The 16458-nt window shown below is 38.2% G+C and overlaps 1 protein-coding gene across 4 annotated transcripts in view; it reads left to right on the top strand.

Moving 5' to 3' along the window:
- The first annotated feature begins 2 nt into the window (after positions 1-2).
- Positions 3-16458, top strand: part of TBCK (TBC1 domain containing kinase) — a 95175-nt gene continuing 78719 nt past the window's right edge. For 2 of the 4 annotated variants that reach the window (XM_052681505.1, XM_052681501.1), the window contains exons 1-3: positions 224-428; positions 5944-6177; positions 8191-8263. In XM_052681505.1, coding sequence (XP_052537465.1) covers positions 5985-6177; positions 8191-8263 — 266 coding nt within the window. In that variant the 5' untranslated portion in view covers positions 224-428; positions 5944-5984. Of the gene's footprint in view, positions 80-190; positions 429-5943; positions 6178-8190; positions 8264-16458 lie in introns of those variants that run through there. The other 2 variants (XM_052681504.1, XM_052681502.1) reach the window with 2 other exon arrangements.

Below are 16458 nucleotides of genomic sequence, written 5' to 3'. Positions count from 1 at the left end.
CCTGAAGCCGCCCGGCAGAAGCCTCGCGCCCCACCCCAACCGAGCATTGCTTTGGAAGCCCTCCCCATAACTCAACACGGTGAAGGAAAAAAGAAAAATTGGTTCTTTGTGTTGTTCGGTTTTTTTTTTTTTCAGGCCTAAATAAGAGGAAAACTCAGGCACCTCTCAGGGAGCCTCTGGGCGGGGGCCGGCGGGGCCGGCGGGCGGGAATTACGTCAGGGAGGGCGCCGCCCGCTGAGGTACCCGTGCTGCGTGCTGAGGTACCCGCCCTGCGCGAGCCCCGACCCTGCCCACACGGTTCTGCCCGAGCAGGCAGCTGCATGCCGGGCTCTCTTGAGGGAACGGCTCAGGGTGTGGGGCTGGGGGACGTTCTTCGGTGGCCGCTAGTGACGGGCGGAGCTGAGAGAGGGCCGTCAGGTGCCCGCCAGGTGTGTGAGCAGCGGCCCGATCAGGGGGTGCTGGGGCCGTCCGCGTGCATCGCCTCGGGGCTGCACTGCTGGCAGCGCTCTCGTCTATGGGGCCCAGTGATGCCTGAAGCATGCCTGGCGTTACCGGTGTTTCTAGCCCTCCTGTAGCAAGCTTATTGAAATCAATATCGCTTTTATTCGGGTTAATTCCTAAACGCCCGTGTATACTTCTCAATAGTGCTGCTCAGCGCAAAAAAGACATCGAGGACCTGGAGCGTGTCCAAAAAAAAGTTGCGAGGGGTGTGGAGTGTGAGTCTTACAGGGAGTGGCTGAGGGAGCTGAGATTGTTTAGTCTGGAAAAGGGGAGGCTCAGGGGAGGCCTTACAGCTCTCCACATCTTCCTGAGGGGAGGCTGTGGTAAGGTGGGTGTCTGCTTCTTCTCCCATGTAACCAGTGATAGGAAGAGAGGAAAGGGCCTCAAGCTGTGCCGGGAGAGATTCACATTGAATATTAGGAAAAGCTTCTCAGATAGAGTGGTCAGGCATTTGAGCAGGCTGCCCACGGGAGCGGTGGAGTCACTGGCCTTAGAGGTGTTGGTACTTAGGGACATGGTTTTGTGGGCAGTATTGGTATTAGCTGAGTGGCTGGACATCTTAGAGGCCTTTTCTGACCTTAATGATAGTGTGTAATCGAAATTGTAGCAAGCCCCATCTTTGTGAAGAGAGGATGGTAAAGCGAATTATGCTGGTAAACAGATGAACAGGTCAGGATTAGAAGAAACAGATTTCTCAAATGTTGCTCATATAGAACATCTTTTTAATGTTTACTGATGTCTCTGTTTCTCTTGTCTCTGATGCTTGAATATCACTGATTGGGTTTTACTACTTAAAATTGTTGTGAAACAACTTTCCAAATGTTTATCAGTCACTTGCGTCAGAATCACCAGGCCACTTACTTTTTTCCCCTCAAAATTTGCGTATTTGCTGCAGGTAAGGTTGAAGCCTTGCCAGATTTTTTTTTTTTTTTGCGCGTTAGCTGTTGGTCTCAAATTGAGTAACAGTATAATAATGAAAATTCTGAGTATTTATACTATTTATAATTATATAAATAGGTCCACTGAATTGCTGTAGATGGAATCTGAATCAAAGTTTTGAGGCTAGTTGTGCCCACGCTTAGGGTGGTGATCCTGGAAATGGCATGGTTTAGTGGGCATGGTGGTGATGAGTTGATGGTTGCAACAGGTGATCTTAGTAATCTTTTCCAACCTTAATGATTCTGTGATTCTGTAACTACCTTTTATGTACAGACTTCATTAGTCAGCCCAAAATATCTATTTTAGGGGACAAGAAAGATCTAAGCATGCTAACTGCTGAGTAGCTTTTTGCCCTTGACTCTGTTATTTCTTATTTGTAGGTGGAATACCTCTTTAAAAAGTGTCACAGTAGTTAGGAAATTTTGTAAACAAAAGCACGTTGTTATACCACTGGAGAATATGTCCAATAACACGCAGTGTTGCTTACATTTAGAATCATAGGCAGTCTTTCAGAATGTCTTTCTGTACAACCATGCTGTTTGCAGTGAATGTTTGTTATGCAAATGAAAAAAAAAATTTGTGGTGAACTAAATTTAAAATTTAAAAATAAAGCCGATAAGTGAATATTTTTGTTTATTTAAGACTTTGTGTGCTATGAAGCAAACTGGGTCTCTGGTTGTTGTTGTTATCCTAACAAACTCTTGCTTAGGTATTAAGAGTTACCACAAAAGGTATTTTCTTTTTATAAAATGGCCTATTTCATTGCAAATACTGGTGTTTAGTGAAAAAGCAGTATAAGTGTAGCACGTTCACCTGCTTTCTTGAAATTATCTTGATTGTTTTAAAAATATTTCAGTAACAGTACTGATTTTAATTACATTTTAATTCCGAAAAACTACGTTAATAAGGCAAGGATTGTGAATACCCATGTTCTGGGGAGGCATTTAGATAACTTGACATTCCAAATTGCAAAGAGTTATTAACCTGAGTTACTGCTGCATCATAAATACGATTCACAGGATGAATTCGTTCAGGTTGGTGTGACTGTACATGCAGTGCCTCCTTCTGAGCATCAAATGGCTGTGTGTGGCTGACTCGATTGCCTTCTGTTTGAGTGGAAAAATGATGGCTAGTGTTAAACTCTGAATAGAAATGTTTTCTTAGAGCAGTTTGTGCTTAGAGAGACAACAAAGGAGCTTGTTGGATGAACGGCTACCTTTCATATTTTATTTCTTAATGTTTGGTATGGGAAGATGGTTAAATAAATGATTAGTGAAATAGTTCTAATCTGAATGTGGACTACATACTTGCAGAGATTTACTTGCGGTGGGTTTTGCTGGGAACGTTAGTGTTTCTGTCCATCTTAAAGCTTTCTGAGGGAGATTTGGATGTGAGGAGTGAGCTGAGGAGGGTTATTCAGAAGTATGATGCAAAACAGGCCGCTTCTGTACTTCTAATCTTTATGCCAGACCTCTTTCGCAGATGCGGCACACTGTCTCTCATACACTCAGTAAATGGTGCTTTGGAAAGGACTCGGTAATTCTACATGACGCTAATAAGACAAGTCATCACTTCCTCCTCCATCCTCACTGTTTTGGATTATCAGAATTGAATTTCCAGAATTCAGTCCTAGAATTGAGTTTGCCTTAACTGTGCCTATTGTCAATTTAAAATAATAAACATTTTTTTCCTTTTCTCTTGTTACTTTGCAGTAATAAGAAGGCTCTGCAGAATATAATTCATTCTTATAATGTATAAAATTAATGCAATGCATGTCTTTTCTGTGGAGGAGAGATGAACTTCTGTGAACTGTTATACCCTGAACACAAGGGGAATGTGTAGTGCTCTGTATTTTTCTACCAGATTTTTTTAGTGAAAATTTTTTTAAAAACTCAGGTGAATTTTTAAGATGTGCTTAACATTTATGTTTGAGTTTAGAAATGTCTGTGAAGGCATTAGAATACTTTAGTTGAAAAGAGCTTTTAACTTGAGCTGTAACTGGTGGCCATTCTTAAAGTTGGTGGAAGGACTGAGCTTTAGTTTTGGAGTTACTTGATTTAGTTACTCAGTCCTTGGAGTCTATGGAAATGGAGAGTTAAGGACAGAGATCTGACCTTAACTGTAATAAAGTTATATGTTGACAGAACTAGCTCTTTTCCAGCATCAGAGATAATTTCTTTCATACATTTAGGGGAGTCAACAGAATTAACTCTGTAACAGGAGGACTTGTTTTAATGCATACCTCTAAAATTGATGATTCCTTTTAGTAGCTGTCAGGGACACTGTCTGTTTTTCTCATTTCTTCTGGTCTGTTCGTTGGTTCCCACCCGAACAAAGTGAGCAGTAGGTGTGCAGCTGTCTAGTTGAAAACATTGTGTATGATCTAATTCATCTTTGTACGCACAGTGCATCTAGAACACAAGAAAAGCTTAATCTCTTTAAAAGGTTATTGGGTTTTTGATATTTAGCAATTTTTTTCGTTAAAATTTCTTTCCAAATGTCAGCTGGAAGCAGGTGTAATGTATTACTTTCTCCACAGTGAAAATGAAAACATCTCTCATCTGAGTAAACATATTAAATATTTACACATATAATCCATCACAATGTTTGGCACAAGTTTACTCCTTCCATGCACCCCTCTGCCCAGACTGTAGTTATGTTAATGTTTCTTTATTTTAAAACAGTTATTGGAGGACTCGTGCCAAAGAAGGTTATAATTCACTTTCCAAATCCAATTTTTTTCTTCTTGGTTAATAAGTATTTTCTTTCTGAAGCCAGGTAGTTCTTTCTGGCAAACACAATGTTTTTGCAGGAATCTGAACCTTGGGTTATTGTAAAGACGCAGTGAAAGCTTCTCCACTGGAACTTGCTGCACACCCATAAATCTTTGTGCTTCCATTCAGTCCAGTCTATGTCTTTCCAGTGGTGTATTCTACCTGTTAGTTGCTTTTTGAGAATCATAAAATAAATCACTTCCCTAAAACACTAAACATTCATAAGATATGAAGACATTATATCTTTACAAAGATTTTTGATCACAAAAATACTACTATACAAAATCTGTGCCATTTTTGTATTTTTTTTTTGTCGTTGTTTGTTTTGAAGTCTGATGCCTTCATGCATTCATTCATATTATTTATGTCAGTATCTGTTAGAAGCTAAAGGACTGTTTCTCACATCTTTGTTTCTAAAGGAGAAATGCCACATGCACACAGATGAAAGCTGTCTTGTATTTGTTTTGTATCTTAAATCAAACTGTATAATTAAAAACAGAAGGTACACTTTGTAATTTCCAGTTGTATAGACTCAGTAAATACGTCTGTTGTATAAAGATCTCTGTGCAACCCATTATGGGAACAGAATCTCAGCTAAGATTCTTAAAAGAAAGTGAGTTTTACTGGGAGTTTTGTGCAGGGAACAAGGTTGTGATGTTGATCAAAAGGCTGATATAACAGCAGTATTTAGCTTCATTACTGATCAGTCTAATTTTTCAATCTTTTCTTATTATTTCTTGAAGCTCCTGTGCTGGTAAAAGATTTATCATGTCTGGTTTGAAATAATTATGTTGCTTTTATGCTACAACTTTTCCCTGCTATTTTTTTTTTTTTATGGGCTTTGAATCCTGCAGGTTCCTCCTCTTCTCCAATTTTCCTGGTGCAACTCTTTACGTGTTTCTCTGTTTAGGAGCTTATAAAGACCTTTTTCTAACTGATGAGCGAGTTGGATGTGCTTTCTGCATTAGATGGTGGGCTCTTGCTGTTGATTACATGCACAGAGGCCTCTGGAGTTGAAGCTAGCTGAATGGTAGCCTTCTGCATAAGCTTTTTCTGTTCTGTGGTCTCGTGTTATGTGGGCATGCTTCTCTGTCACAGCTTGCAGACCAGAGCTCACTGAAAAGTGAGCTTGGCTTTTTCATCTCTGATTGTGGGTGTGCTCTTATACACAAGTATGTTGCACTCCGACATTCTGTAAATTGCTTCCTTAATTTGTTAGTCAGTGTGGGAGCGAGTAGTACCTGTGGGTAGGAAAGAGGTATTGGTAGGACAGAAGACTGTTACTTTGCAGCTTAGACTATTAGAAATGCTATAGTATGTAGATGCTGGATTTTCACACAAGCAATGGCAATCTCGATTTGTGGCCTGCTGGTACAAGGTGGTACTTTAGAGGAATGTTTTCTCTTCAGTGTGGTTACTGGTTTTTAAGTACAGAACCTTTATATTGCAGTATTGCTCTGAAGATTGTCTGTGTTAAAGCGTTTGTCTGCTGCTAAACCCAGTTTTGACTGTTAAGTCTTTAAAACTGTCATTCTGTTTTCATGTTTAAGTGTAATGTTTATGATGCACCAGCACTGTGTTATTAATATGATGGTAATTATGCAAAAATATCCAGTTTCCCCTTACTGAGGAAGAAAAAAATGGAAGTGAATTATTTAATAAGCAACTCATGATTACAAGAATGTGTATTGTTTGTGTGTAAACTTTTTATCTATGCTTTCTTTTTAAGGAACACGGCCTGCTTGGAAGAGCTAAAGATTGTGCAGAGAAATGTTTCCTTTAAGAGATACTGAGATGGGTGCTTCCACCTTCTTTGCCTCAGCTCTTCCGCATGATGTTTGTGGAAGTAATGGCCTTCCTCTGACACCCAACTCCATCAAAATTTTAGGGAGGTTTCAAATCCTTAAAACAATCACCCATCCTAGGCTTTGCCAGTACGTTGATATTACCAGAGGTAAACATGGTGAGCATCTGTTTAATAAGGATATCTAATGTTTGCTTATTGTTATAATCTTGTGAAAAAATATCTGAAGATGACCGAGCAGAATATTGCCTTTATAGCACCTGTTAAGAAGGTTGCTGGTTTGCAGATTCAAAATAACTGCACACTGTTCTGTAACTGGTGATCTTGGTGCCTTTGTTTCTTCTTGCAGAGTCAAGGCAGAGGCTCATCGTGTTTTCTTTTGTTATGCATCATGGTAACTGATAAAAGCTAAAAATTCTGGTACTCGGTTGTTGCACCATGACTTTGAAATACATCTTTTTTTTTTTTTATGCCAAGCTCCTGTGCTGTGTTTGTGTGATCAGTTTCATATGATGGTTCGATCTCTTGTACGTTTGCAGCTGTTCTACAGTCTCAGTCTCAGCTTCCTTTTCCTTAGTGTCTCAGTTTCCTTTCTTTTTTTTTTTCTTTTGATTTCTAGCTGTCTTAAGATCTCTCCTACTAAAAATTACTTTATTCTAATATGGAGGATTTCTTTTTAAAAACTTGTCATATGTATTTTTAGCTGAAATAAGGCTTCGGTTGTTTTTCCTGTTCCACATGATCTCATTCTGTTGCAAGCTCAGTGGGACAACAGCACTTAATTTCCACAAAAAGTCTGCAACACTTGTGACCGAATTTCTATAGTTGCCAGCCTCAGCTGTTAAACCAACAGTGGTCCAATATAAAAGTGCACTGTGTGAACTTATGAGACAGTTTAACTGATCAAACAAAGTAGAACAGGTAATGTATTTTCATTTAGAGTGCAAAATGATAGGATGTTTCAGATTTTTAGAGAATTGTGATAATGCCAAGTAAACGTGTTGTGAAGTGTTCCAAGGGGCTGTGAGGAGGGGAGCATGCAGAAGTTCTTTGAGTATGTTTTCATTTGCTCTCAAACTCACAAATTTTTAGATTTCTGTAGCCAGGAAATCTAGCAAGATTGTTTATTTTATCTTAATTTTGCTAGTACCTCTCAAAGCAGAAAATGGGATTTACTTATTGTAGTGTTCAAGGTGAGAGATTAAGAAACATTAGCCACCATAAGCATTAGATACAAGAGATATATAGGCAAACTTGACTGGTTTGACAGTGAAGACACATGAAGGTTTGAGTGCATGGAAATATAAAGGAAAATACTCGATAACTCGATAAAGTAGTTTGCAGAAAAGCAAGTAAAATGTTTAACAGTGAAGCTGCTGTAGTGATTAGAATAACAAGTAATTTATCAAAGATACAGCTTTTCTTGCAAACATACTAACATTGATGGGAAATCTTATTCTTCTGATACTGACAGAATTCTTGTTATCCTATGTGTAGTGATTTGATGTTATTTTTCTTCAAAATGTCAGTTATGACTTGCATGCCATGAAGTACTTTCTGTCTTTGTTACTGTAAGTCTGGTAAGACTACTTATGTTTGGGATAGTTACTTTGGTTTGGTTTTGAATTTGAAAGTTCACTTCTAGCTGTTCTGTGAGTAGCAAAAGCAAAACCTTCCTCCCCTGTGCACTGTCCTGTACCATCATCTTCCTTTTATATTTGCTAGCTTCAGTGTAACAATAGCTTTCTTTTGCTCTGTATTCGATTAGATGAGATTCCTGTGCTCCTTCTGAATCCTTTTCCTCAAAGTTGATGTTACTTTAAATCTCTCTCTTGTCACCCTGACTGGAGATTTCTGCAAACATGTGGATGCTAATCTTTGAAACCTCTGTTAGCCAAATCTGACTGTCACTGGCTGAAAGGTTTTATAAAATTCTATACTTTTGCGTAAAAAAAAAAAAAAAAAAAAAAAAAAAAAAAAAAAAAGTGTTTTGGTGAGGTTGTCTGCTGTATTTCATAAATGAAAATGGTTGTGATGTACACAACTAGTACATAGCAGCTCAATATGTGTAATTTTATGCACAGTGTATGTCAAAATAGTGTAACATCTGCCAGGTGGGTACTGAGAGGTCTGAACTCGGATTCTTACATACTTTTTCTTTTTTCCTATTAGAGAGACTGGTTGTGGCTGCTGAACACTGTGAAAATAGTCTGGAAGATTTGCTACGAGAGGGAAAGCCAGTCAGGTAAGGTGTCAAGTTAAACTTCTCAAAGTTTGACATATGTATGGCAAATTCCTGGCCTTTTTTTTTTTTTTTTTTTTTTAATTTAAACTTTTGCTGGTTTGCATAAATTGTATTCTCGTAGAGCTCAGCATATAAACATTGTTTATCAGATAAACGCATGCCTGGAGTGCACATTTCTGTACAGTTCAAGAAGCTAGAGGAGTTATGGGGGGTTGTATTGCAATGGAAATACTTTGTAACTCAATCTACTTGTAATAGTAGTTTTGGATTTTCTTTTTTAGAACACAGTCAGACCTCTTTGGGGTCAGTATCTTCCTAATAACGATTTTGAATTTTTTTTGTGTCCCTGATGATGAAATTCTGCTTTCACTAGAAGGGAGAGAATTTGATGCATGCAGACATCTGTTAACTTATTAACTAGAGACTGGACAGGATGTAAGATACCTATGCCAGGCTGTTAATAAGCAGTTTTAATTTGGGCTGATATAGCCACTCCACCAAGACTTTGGTCCAAAGTTAAGAGCACTAGCTTTCATGCTAGAGTGTGTAGAATAGTTGAGCTTTATCTTTAAAGAAGCAAACATAATTTGTTTTTGGCTTGTTGCTGGGAGTTTTAACTGGGATTTTAAATGTAAAGAGCCTATCCATATTGCCTTTGGAGGAAAGACAACCCTGCTCCTGAAGAGTAAGTAAGAGTAACACAGGGATCATGAAGAGTAGAGGAAAAGAAACATGATGTCTTGCTATCCCAAGTGTGTTGGCTGGTTATTTCTAGAACGCAAGAAATATGAACTTAACATGTTTGGAGAAATCCAGTCTGTTCAGTTTCTCAAAGGTTTATACCACACATTACATCTCACACTCTTGGCATTCACGTAAGTTTAGTGAATATGCTTGCTTAGAAAAAATGTCTGATTCTGTGTGTGTGTGTGTGTGTGTGTGTGTGTGTGTGTGTGTGTGTGTGTGAGTGTCTTCCCAATTAACTGCAGTTAGCATTAGGCATCTGAATTGAGCTATGCTTGATGAAATAGCATCCAGGTACAATTCCCGTGATTAATCCCAAGATAAATTTGAAATAAGGAGTAGGCTGCTAAACAGAATGCTAACAATGTTTTTAGGCAGAGGTAAATCTGAATACAAAATGCTCTGTTGCCAGTATGTTAGCTTTTGGTGAACAACAGCTTGAATGGCATTCTATGTTGCAGAGGAATGTTAGGCAAATATGGCTTCTATTTTCTTTTTTCAGATAGAGAGGTATTTAAAGATGATGTGTAAAGGGCTTTTCATGTGTGATATAAATTGCAGCCCTTCACATGGTTTTGCATCAGGTTCTTATTGTGCAAAGTTCCAGAAATAGTGAAAGCATCAGAAGCTCTTTTCTTCCCAGTTCTCACACTGGCTTTTGAACATGTGTGTCTTGGTGTCGTGTGAGAAGCAGCCCAGTCTGTCTGCTGTCTCTTGACTGTTTTTGTAGCTATTTCAGTTTTCTTTGAATTGCTTGATACAATTCATACGTATGTTTTGTTGCTATGGAAGGGAAAAGTTCTCTCTCAAAATTCTATAAATGAATCTTCATCACACAGTGGTTGTGTTCTGTATGCGTATCTGTCATGCCCCTCTGTATCAGCTGTGTTTTGTGGCATCCTGAAAGGTCTTTGAGAGTAGGTGGGTTGTTGAGGTACGCAGGTTGTTGTTTTGGCATGCCAAGATAACGTATTTAGTCTGTTATAGTTATCTTAGCTATTTTGGCTGTTGTTCTGTTGAGAAGATGCATAAAGCCTGGCATTACCTTTTCCTTTAGACTTGATATAGTAGAAGATATAGTCTATACATCAGTATAGACTCTCTGATCTTTGTTTCTATGAGTCAGCTAGGATTTTTTCAGGAAGTTGTGACACTTGAGGCATTGGGTTAACATATAGCCTTTATGTATGTTCCTAACTTTCAGACATCAGTGATTTATCTACTGTAGATAATAGCCTTTGTGATAGTACATAAGAGATAAATTATGTTCACTAAAAAATGAAGTTTCTTGCAAGGCTGACATTTGCCCCCTTCCTGAAAGCACTCAAGGCCAGGCTGGAGGGGGCTTTGAGCAACCTGGTCCAGTGGGAAGTGTCCTTGCCTGCAGCAGGGGGGTTGGAACTTAAGGGTCCATTCCAACCTAAACTGTTCTGTGATTCTGTGGTTTTCCCTCTATCTTTTTTCTTTTTTTTCCTTAAATTAAAACAGACCTTTTTTGTTTCTTTTGTGAGACCTATAAATTTCTGGAAACAACTTGGATAGACTAATTCCCAGTTACTGGTTATCTGAACTGTCAGTATTAATTACCTTTGGAGGGAAGTATTTGACTTCTTCTATGTGTTTTGATTGCATTTGTCAGTGATGGCCAAGCTGGTTACACATCCGGACTTGATAGGTATGCTATTGCAATTAATTTTATAAGTTGTTTATGGAATGTGAAAAGCTGCTCTTCTGCTCTCCAGATTAATTCTCCTTATGCTTGCCAGTAACTTAAGTCCTTTGCACCTGTACCACAAGCTGATGTAAAATCAGCAGGAAATCTTCTATTATGCTATTGCAGAAATTTAAGATGTGATGTTATGGACTGTCCATCTTGGAAAACAGGCCATACAGCTGTCTGGTAGTTATTTGCAGCTAATCTTGTCTGAAGTCATGCATCAAGTGTAGCACACATTCCCTAATATATGAATTATAGTTTTAAAAAAAAAAACAGCTGAGTAATTAACCTCAGAGTTTTATCAGCTTTTCCAGTTCTAGTGAGTCATGTGCACATAGGGGCCAAATACTGGAAATCAGTATACTCTAACATCACCATCAACATAACTTGCTCTGTTGCTGGGCAGTAAGTTTTATTGCTGAGCATACCACCAAAAGTTTCTGGAATATGGATTTGTGATATACTCAGGAATTCAGTCTTAATCCTGTGGCAGCACACTCCAGAAGTTGCAGTAATGATTTGCAATTGTCCTTAAAATTAATGTGCTCGACTTCACTTGCAAAATGTAGTGCTAGTAAGTGTTTGATAACTGATAGCTGGATAACTTTCTTTTCTGAGTGATGGGATCCTAAAAGTAGCACGTGCTGTGGTTGCATCCATCATCCAAATTTCAATAACTCTCCAGTGGATGAAATGAGTAGAGTTCTTGTGATTGTTCTTGTATGTAACCAGATGCAGAAGAGGAATTTAGCAGTTCTTCAGTGTCTTCCATGTTTCTTTGTTTTTCTGAGGGTGGCCACATGGACATTGTTCCCTTCTTGTTTATTCCTAATTTAATATTCTGTTTGTTTTTATTGTGAATCAGAGAAAGTAAGTACTTAATTTTAGCTAGTAACAGTCATTATTCAAAAACTAGCTCTCAGAAATATGTTGAGGAGTCTTATTTTCTTAAGGAGCTAGGAACTCATGTACATAGCAAAGCACAATAGTAAATATCTAATTTAAACATGTAGTAGTTTAGTGCTGTTTGGAGATTTGAAAATGTGTCTTAAAGTCTGGCTGACTTCCTCTGTGTCTCCTTGTGCATGCAAGGATTTATTGTAAATGAATTGAACATAAGTCACAAAAAATCATGAAGAATTAAACTGTTGTACTTCAGAAGTTTCACTAAGGGTAGTTTTCAAGTTTGTGGAAGCCAAAACTTTACTAGATTTGCTCAGTTACTAGTTCTTTTAGCCCTGGTGATACCACAAACCAGAATGTAGCATGTGAATTTATTTTTAAGATTCTCTGTCTTTTAAACACATTTAAAACTATTCCCATGGGATACCTTTGCCAGACAGTGTTAAAGGAATTATTTTCTCTGCTTCTGTGCTGTTAGAAGACTTGGGAGTTTTGCCTTTTCAGTCACACTTGAAGTGTGTTCATTCTTTCAGGAAGCTGGTCTGCACTTGTACTCATAATAATAAAAATGCCAGCAAATAGTGACATTCGGCAGACTTGGCACCTACAGCTGAGTTTCTGAATTGGTTTTCAATTTGTGGCTTGGGCAGCCTATGCTTATTCCTTTCTTCAGTAAAATATAGTCTTATGTTTTGCAAGTTAGGATTTTCAGAAATTACTAGTGAACCATCAGAGATGCAAGGTATGGTGTGTTATGCATGCAGCTTTTGATTGGATGCAGGCTGTGTCCACAGCTGTTTACTAGTTGGGAGAAAACATGAGCTGAGTGATGCAGATGATTACATTTTATTTGACTGTATTGTCTGCACATTGATTAAATTTTGTTATGCTGTCTTTGCCATTAATGTACTTTTGGCAAACTTGAAGTGAAGCTGTGTAATAGAAGGTAGTGGTAAATGCAGAGCATGAGGAAAGCAGTTCTTGAGTAGCCAGGGATTCCTCAAAAATTTTGTAAGTCAGGTGCAAATCATCAAAAGGCTGATGGTTTTACATGATTTGACTTGAAGAGCTGCGTATGAGCAGAACTTCAAGGGCAGAGTGCATTCTGCTTTGAATCAAGTCTGTGCTGGAATTTCACATGAGAAATCCATATGTCGTAATGAGGTTGCATTTAGAAAGGATAAACGGTCAAGCAGTAAAATGGAGTGGCATTAATAAAGAAACTTCTTAAAATTAGTTTTTTTCCAAAGCATGTGTGAGAATCTGATTTGGGGTGTTTAGTGGCTGTTGTTTGTCTTTCGTTTCTTGCAATGGGTTCTTTCCAAAACTATACTGAAAGATTAGATGTTAGTCCTGACTCGTTTGTGTGTTATTCAATGCTGCTTTTCTCAACATAACAACATTTTGATTTCTGTAAGTATGAGGGTTGCTCTGAAAGTAATGCCTTCCAGTTTATGATGCCCTACGACATTAAAGGTGGATGACAGCAGTAGAGATTGAGCCTTCCCACCAATGATCCATTACTTCTTGTTGCTGTGCGATAGATGGCAGCAAAGGGGGCAGTCTTACAGAATGGCAGCTGATGTGGAAGTGTGTATGGAGCAAAGGTGTGAGACTGAATTCCTGTATATGGAAAAAATTGCACCCACTGACATTCATCGATACTTGCTGAACACTTACGGAGATGAAACAGTGGATGTGAGCCCAGCAATGGCATGGGTGGTTAATATCAGTTGTGGCAACAGCAATGTGAAAGGTAAGCCACCTTCTGGATGGCCATGCATGTTTTGTGAATGCAACATGCACGCTCTTTTTGTCACATGTGCAAAAATGCACAGCTAACTGTGGTGCCTATGTTGTAAAATAGTATTTTGTAGCTGAGAAACTACTCTTTCAGCATGACTACAGACAGCCCAGTCCTTCTGTCTGACTGCTTCTGTTAAATGAATGTCTTCTACATTCAGCTGCATCAATCTCTATCTGTCCTTTTGATGACGTTTTTAATGTTAGTTAAAAGGCAGTTTGATACAAGTTGTATGCTAATTAGTACATTTATAGCCTTTAGTCACAGGCATCTGGTTTGGCTACGTGCGAGTTTAGTGTTACCTCTCGATAGGTGTTTCCTGCCTGTTGCAGTGATGCAGACTGGACTATAGATCAAAGTGATGCACTTCTAATGCCTTGAGGAATATTAGTTGCTAGCTACGAAATTTCTAACAGCACTGTTGCTTATTGGCCTAGTTGTGAAGTCCCTTTGATCACCTGCATTTGGAGACTGTTCTTCACTTGGAACTTTCTGTTCTGTTTCACTTTTGTATAGCATCTGTACCGTTGATGTAAGGATCCAGACTCTTTTGAGCTAACTACTAAAATGTATCTGACTTCTAACCTTAAGTTATTTAGATTAAAAAAACAAAAACAAGAAAACTGAACTGTTAGAAAAGCACTTGCAAGATCTACTGGTTTTCAGGAAATGTCTGGCTTAAAGAGGAAACCTATGCACTGCTGCCATTTTGGTTCATAGGTTTGAAAATTCTATTGCACCGTTATGTTTATCTCTGTATTCTTGTTTATTTAAATTAGGAATGTGGCTTGTTGCTGATGCTTGATGTCATCATGCAAAGAAAGCTAAAGTGCAGGCAGAGAGATTTGTTAAGAGATTGCTTTGATGCAGTTTTATAAGGATTTGTGTGCTTTTCCTGCTATCCAGTAACTCTTACAAAGAAAGCATGTTTGGTTATTGTTGTATAGTGTTGATACTTACTGGAATAAGTGGTTGTATACAAAGTGTCATTTGAAATTACTAGAGCTTCTTGAATGAGGTTATGTTCAAGAGGACTATTTTGTTCATAGAAGCTGAATTCTTTAAGAGAAGTCAGTTCTTTAATTGTTATGTTTTTGAAGAGGAGGAATGCTTGCTTTTTTGTGTCTTGAGCATTTTGAGATTGCTCTTTTGGCTTGTCATGCACTGTGCAGTGATATGGGACGAGTTTAATCTCAAAACAAAGGAGAACATAGATGGATTTTTTTTAGGAACAAAGAAGATTGTATTGGGAATCCCAATGTTACTAACATTTTCTCTTACTGTTTAGTACGGTCAAAGCCACTTTACTTTATTATATATGATCTCTGAATTCAAGTAATATTTTAATGGTGCCCTGCTTTGGATGCCTGGGAGCAAAAGCTCTATTTCCAGGAGCTCATCTGTTCTGCTCTCTTCCAGCAGTGAAGAATGCAGCATCTGTCCGAGCTGGGAAAGGTTCAAAGATAAGGAAAATGCTGGATTATGCAGTACCTGCTTGTTCTGTGATTAATTCATCTGTGGCTGCCAGGAGTGACTGAAACTTGTGCAATTTTATGATGAAAATATAAAGGCGGACGTGAATTCTTTCCTGACTACTATCAGAAATATTTGCAGTCTGCAAAAGAAATCATTCAGATTTAAACTGTGTGAAAGGAAATCTTCAGAGACCTACGTATGATGACAGTGAAAAAATAAGATAAGCACTGGAGACATATATCTTTATTTAGGGTATGGTTAGCTATTTGCTTCCTGCTGGTGCAAAATTTCCAGCAAATCCTGAGCAGACAATCATTTTATTTTCTAGTGAGTTTTTCTACCCTTAAAATTTGATCAAACATGATAATACATACGAGTCAGCTTCTACTGTTTTACTTAGGACATGTTTAAAGTAGTAAAATACTTGGTTTTGCTTTTCTTTATGGAGAAAAAGCATTACAATCTTGCATTAAACACAATTCAGTCAACAAAATTTCTTATTTTTTGGCTCTAAACTTCTGTTTTATTCAACAAATTATTTGTGAACTGGCAGAAATTACCAGGTTTATTTCTTCAAACACCTAAAAGCTTCCTTAAATATTCCTCAGCTGCCTTACTAAAATTGAAAAGAACATTTAGCACTGGAAAATAAGTGTTACAGTCCACAGTGTATGTTGTGCATACGTATGCTCTTATGAGCAGAGAAGCTGACTTGCAAGTAAGTTTGCTGAAGGGAAAGGCTTTTGTGTTGCTGTTTTTTGTTTTTTGGTGGTTTTTTTTTTTGGTTGGTTGGTTTGTTTTGCTTTACTTTTAAAATATGAAATGCTTCAGGTAGACTTGAAATTGTGTGTCTCTTCCGCACTTAATTCAGCCCATGCATTTGCTATAACCCAGAGACTGTATATGTAACATAGAAATGAAAGCCCCTGGTCAAAGACTCAACCAAAAGTACCATAGTTTTAAATTATTTTTGTGAAGAAAGCTCCCTCTTAGTGATTATATCTCAAAATAATCCCTCTGCTCACAGCTGAAAGTCTGACAAGACCTACAGTCTTTTAATAACGTGATTGCAGAGTTTTTCCTACTGGCAAATGGAGATGATGACCCACTCCTTTTTGGAATAAAAACTTCTGCGGAAATCCCACTGTGACATTAATCTTTATGAGAGATAATCTTCACAGCCCTAATAAAATCACAGTTATCCTTATAAGATTGATATAGGCTTATGGATTCTGGTTTATGAGAGTTGGCTTCTGCCTGGATAGAGGCAGGGGTGACAGAAGACTCTTCTGTCATGTTTTTGAGCTATAGAGGAGCAGGGTGAAAAAAGGCTGCTTTGGTGTCTGAAAGTAGCTTACCTTTAAGACATAATCTCTTGTTTTATTAAAACAGGGCTTCAAGCATAGCATCTAAAGTCACCTGCTGATACAGTTCTTTCACATATATGTGGCTGTGTCTTTTCATTAAGAGGATGTTTTCCTTCTGTCTTTGGTCTACAGAAGGAAGCTGCACTCAGTTAACTGTAGAGTGGAATGACAGATCTGGTTATAT

This window comes from Tympanuchus pallidicinctus, unplaced genomic scaffold (genome assembly GCF_026119805.1).
Source record: "Tympanuchus pallidicinctus isolate F22 unplaced genomic scaffold, pur_lepc_1.0 scaffold2, whole genome shotgun sequence".
In the NCBI taxonomy this organism is placed as follows: Eukaryota; Metazoa; Chordata; class Aves; order Galliformes; family Phasianidae; genus Tympanuchus; species Tympanuchus pallidicinctus.
Note: the sequence above shows the minus strand (reverse complement) of the source record. Positions and strands in the feature narration are given on the sequence as shown.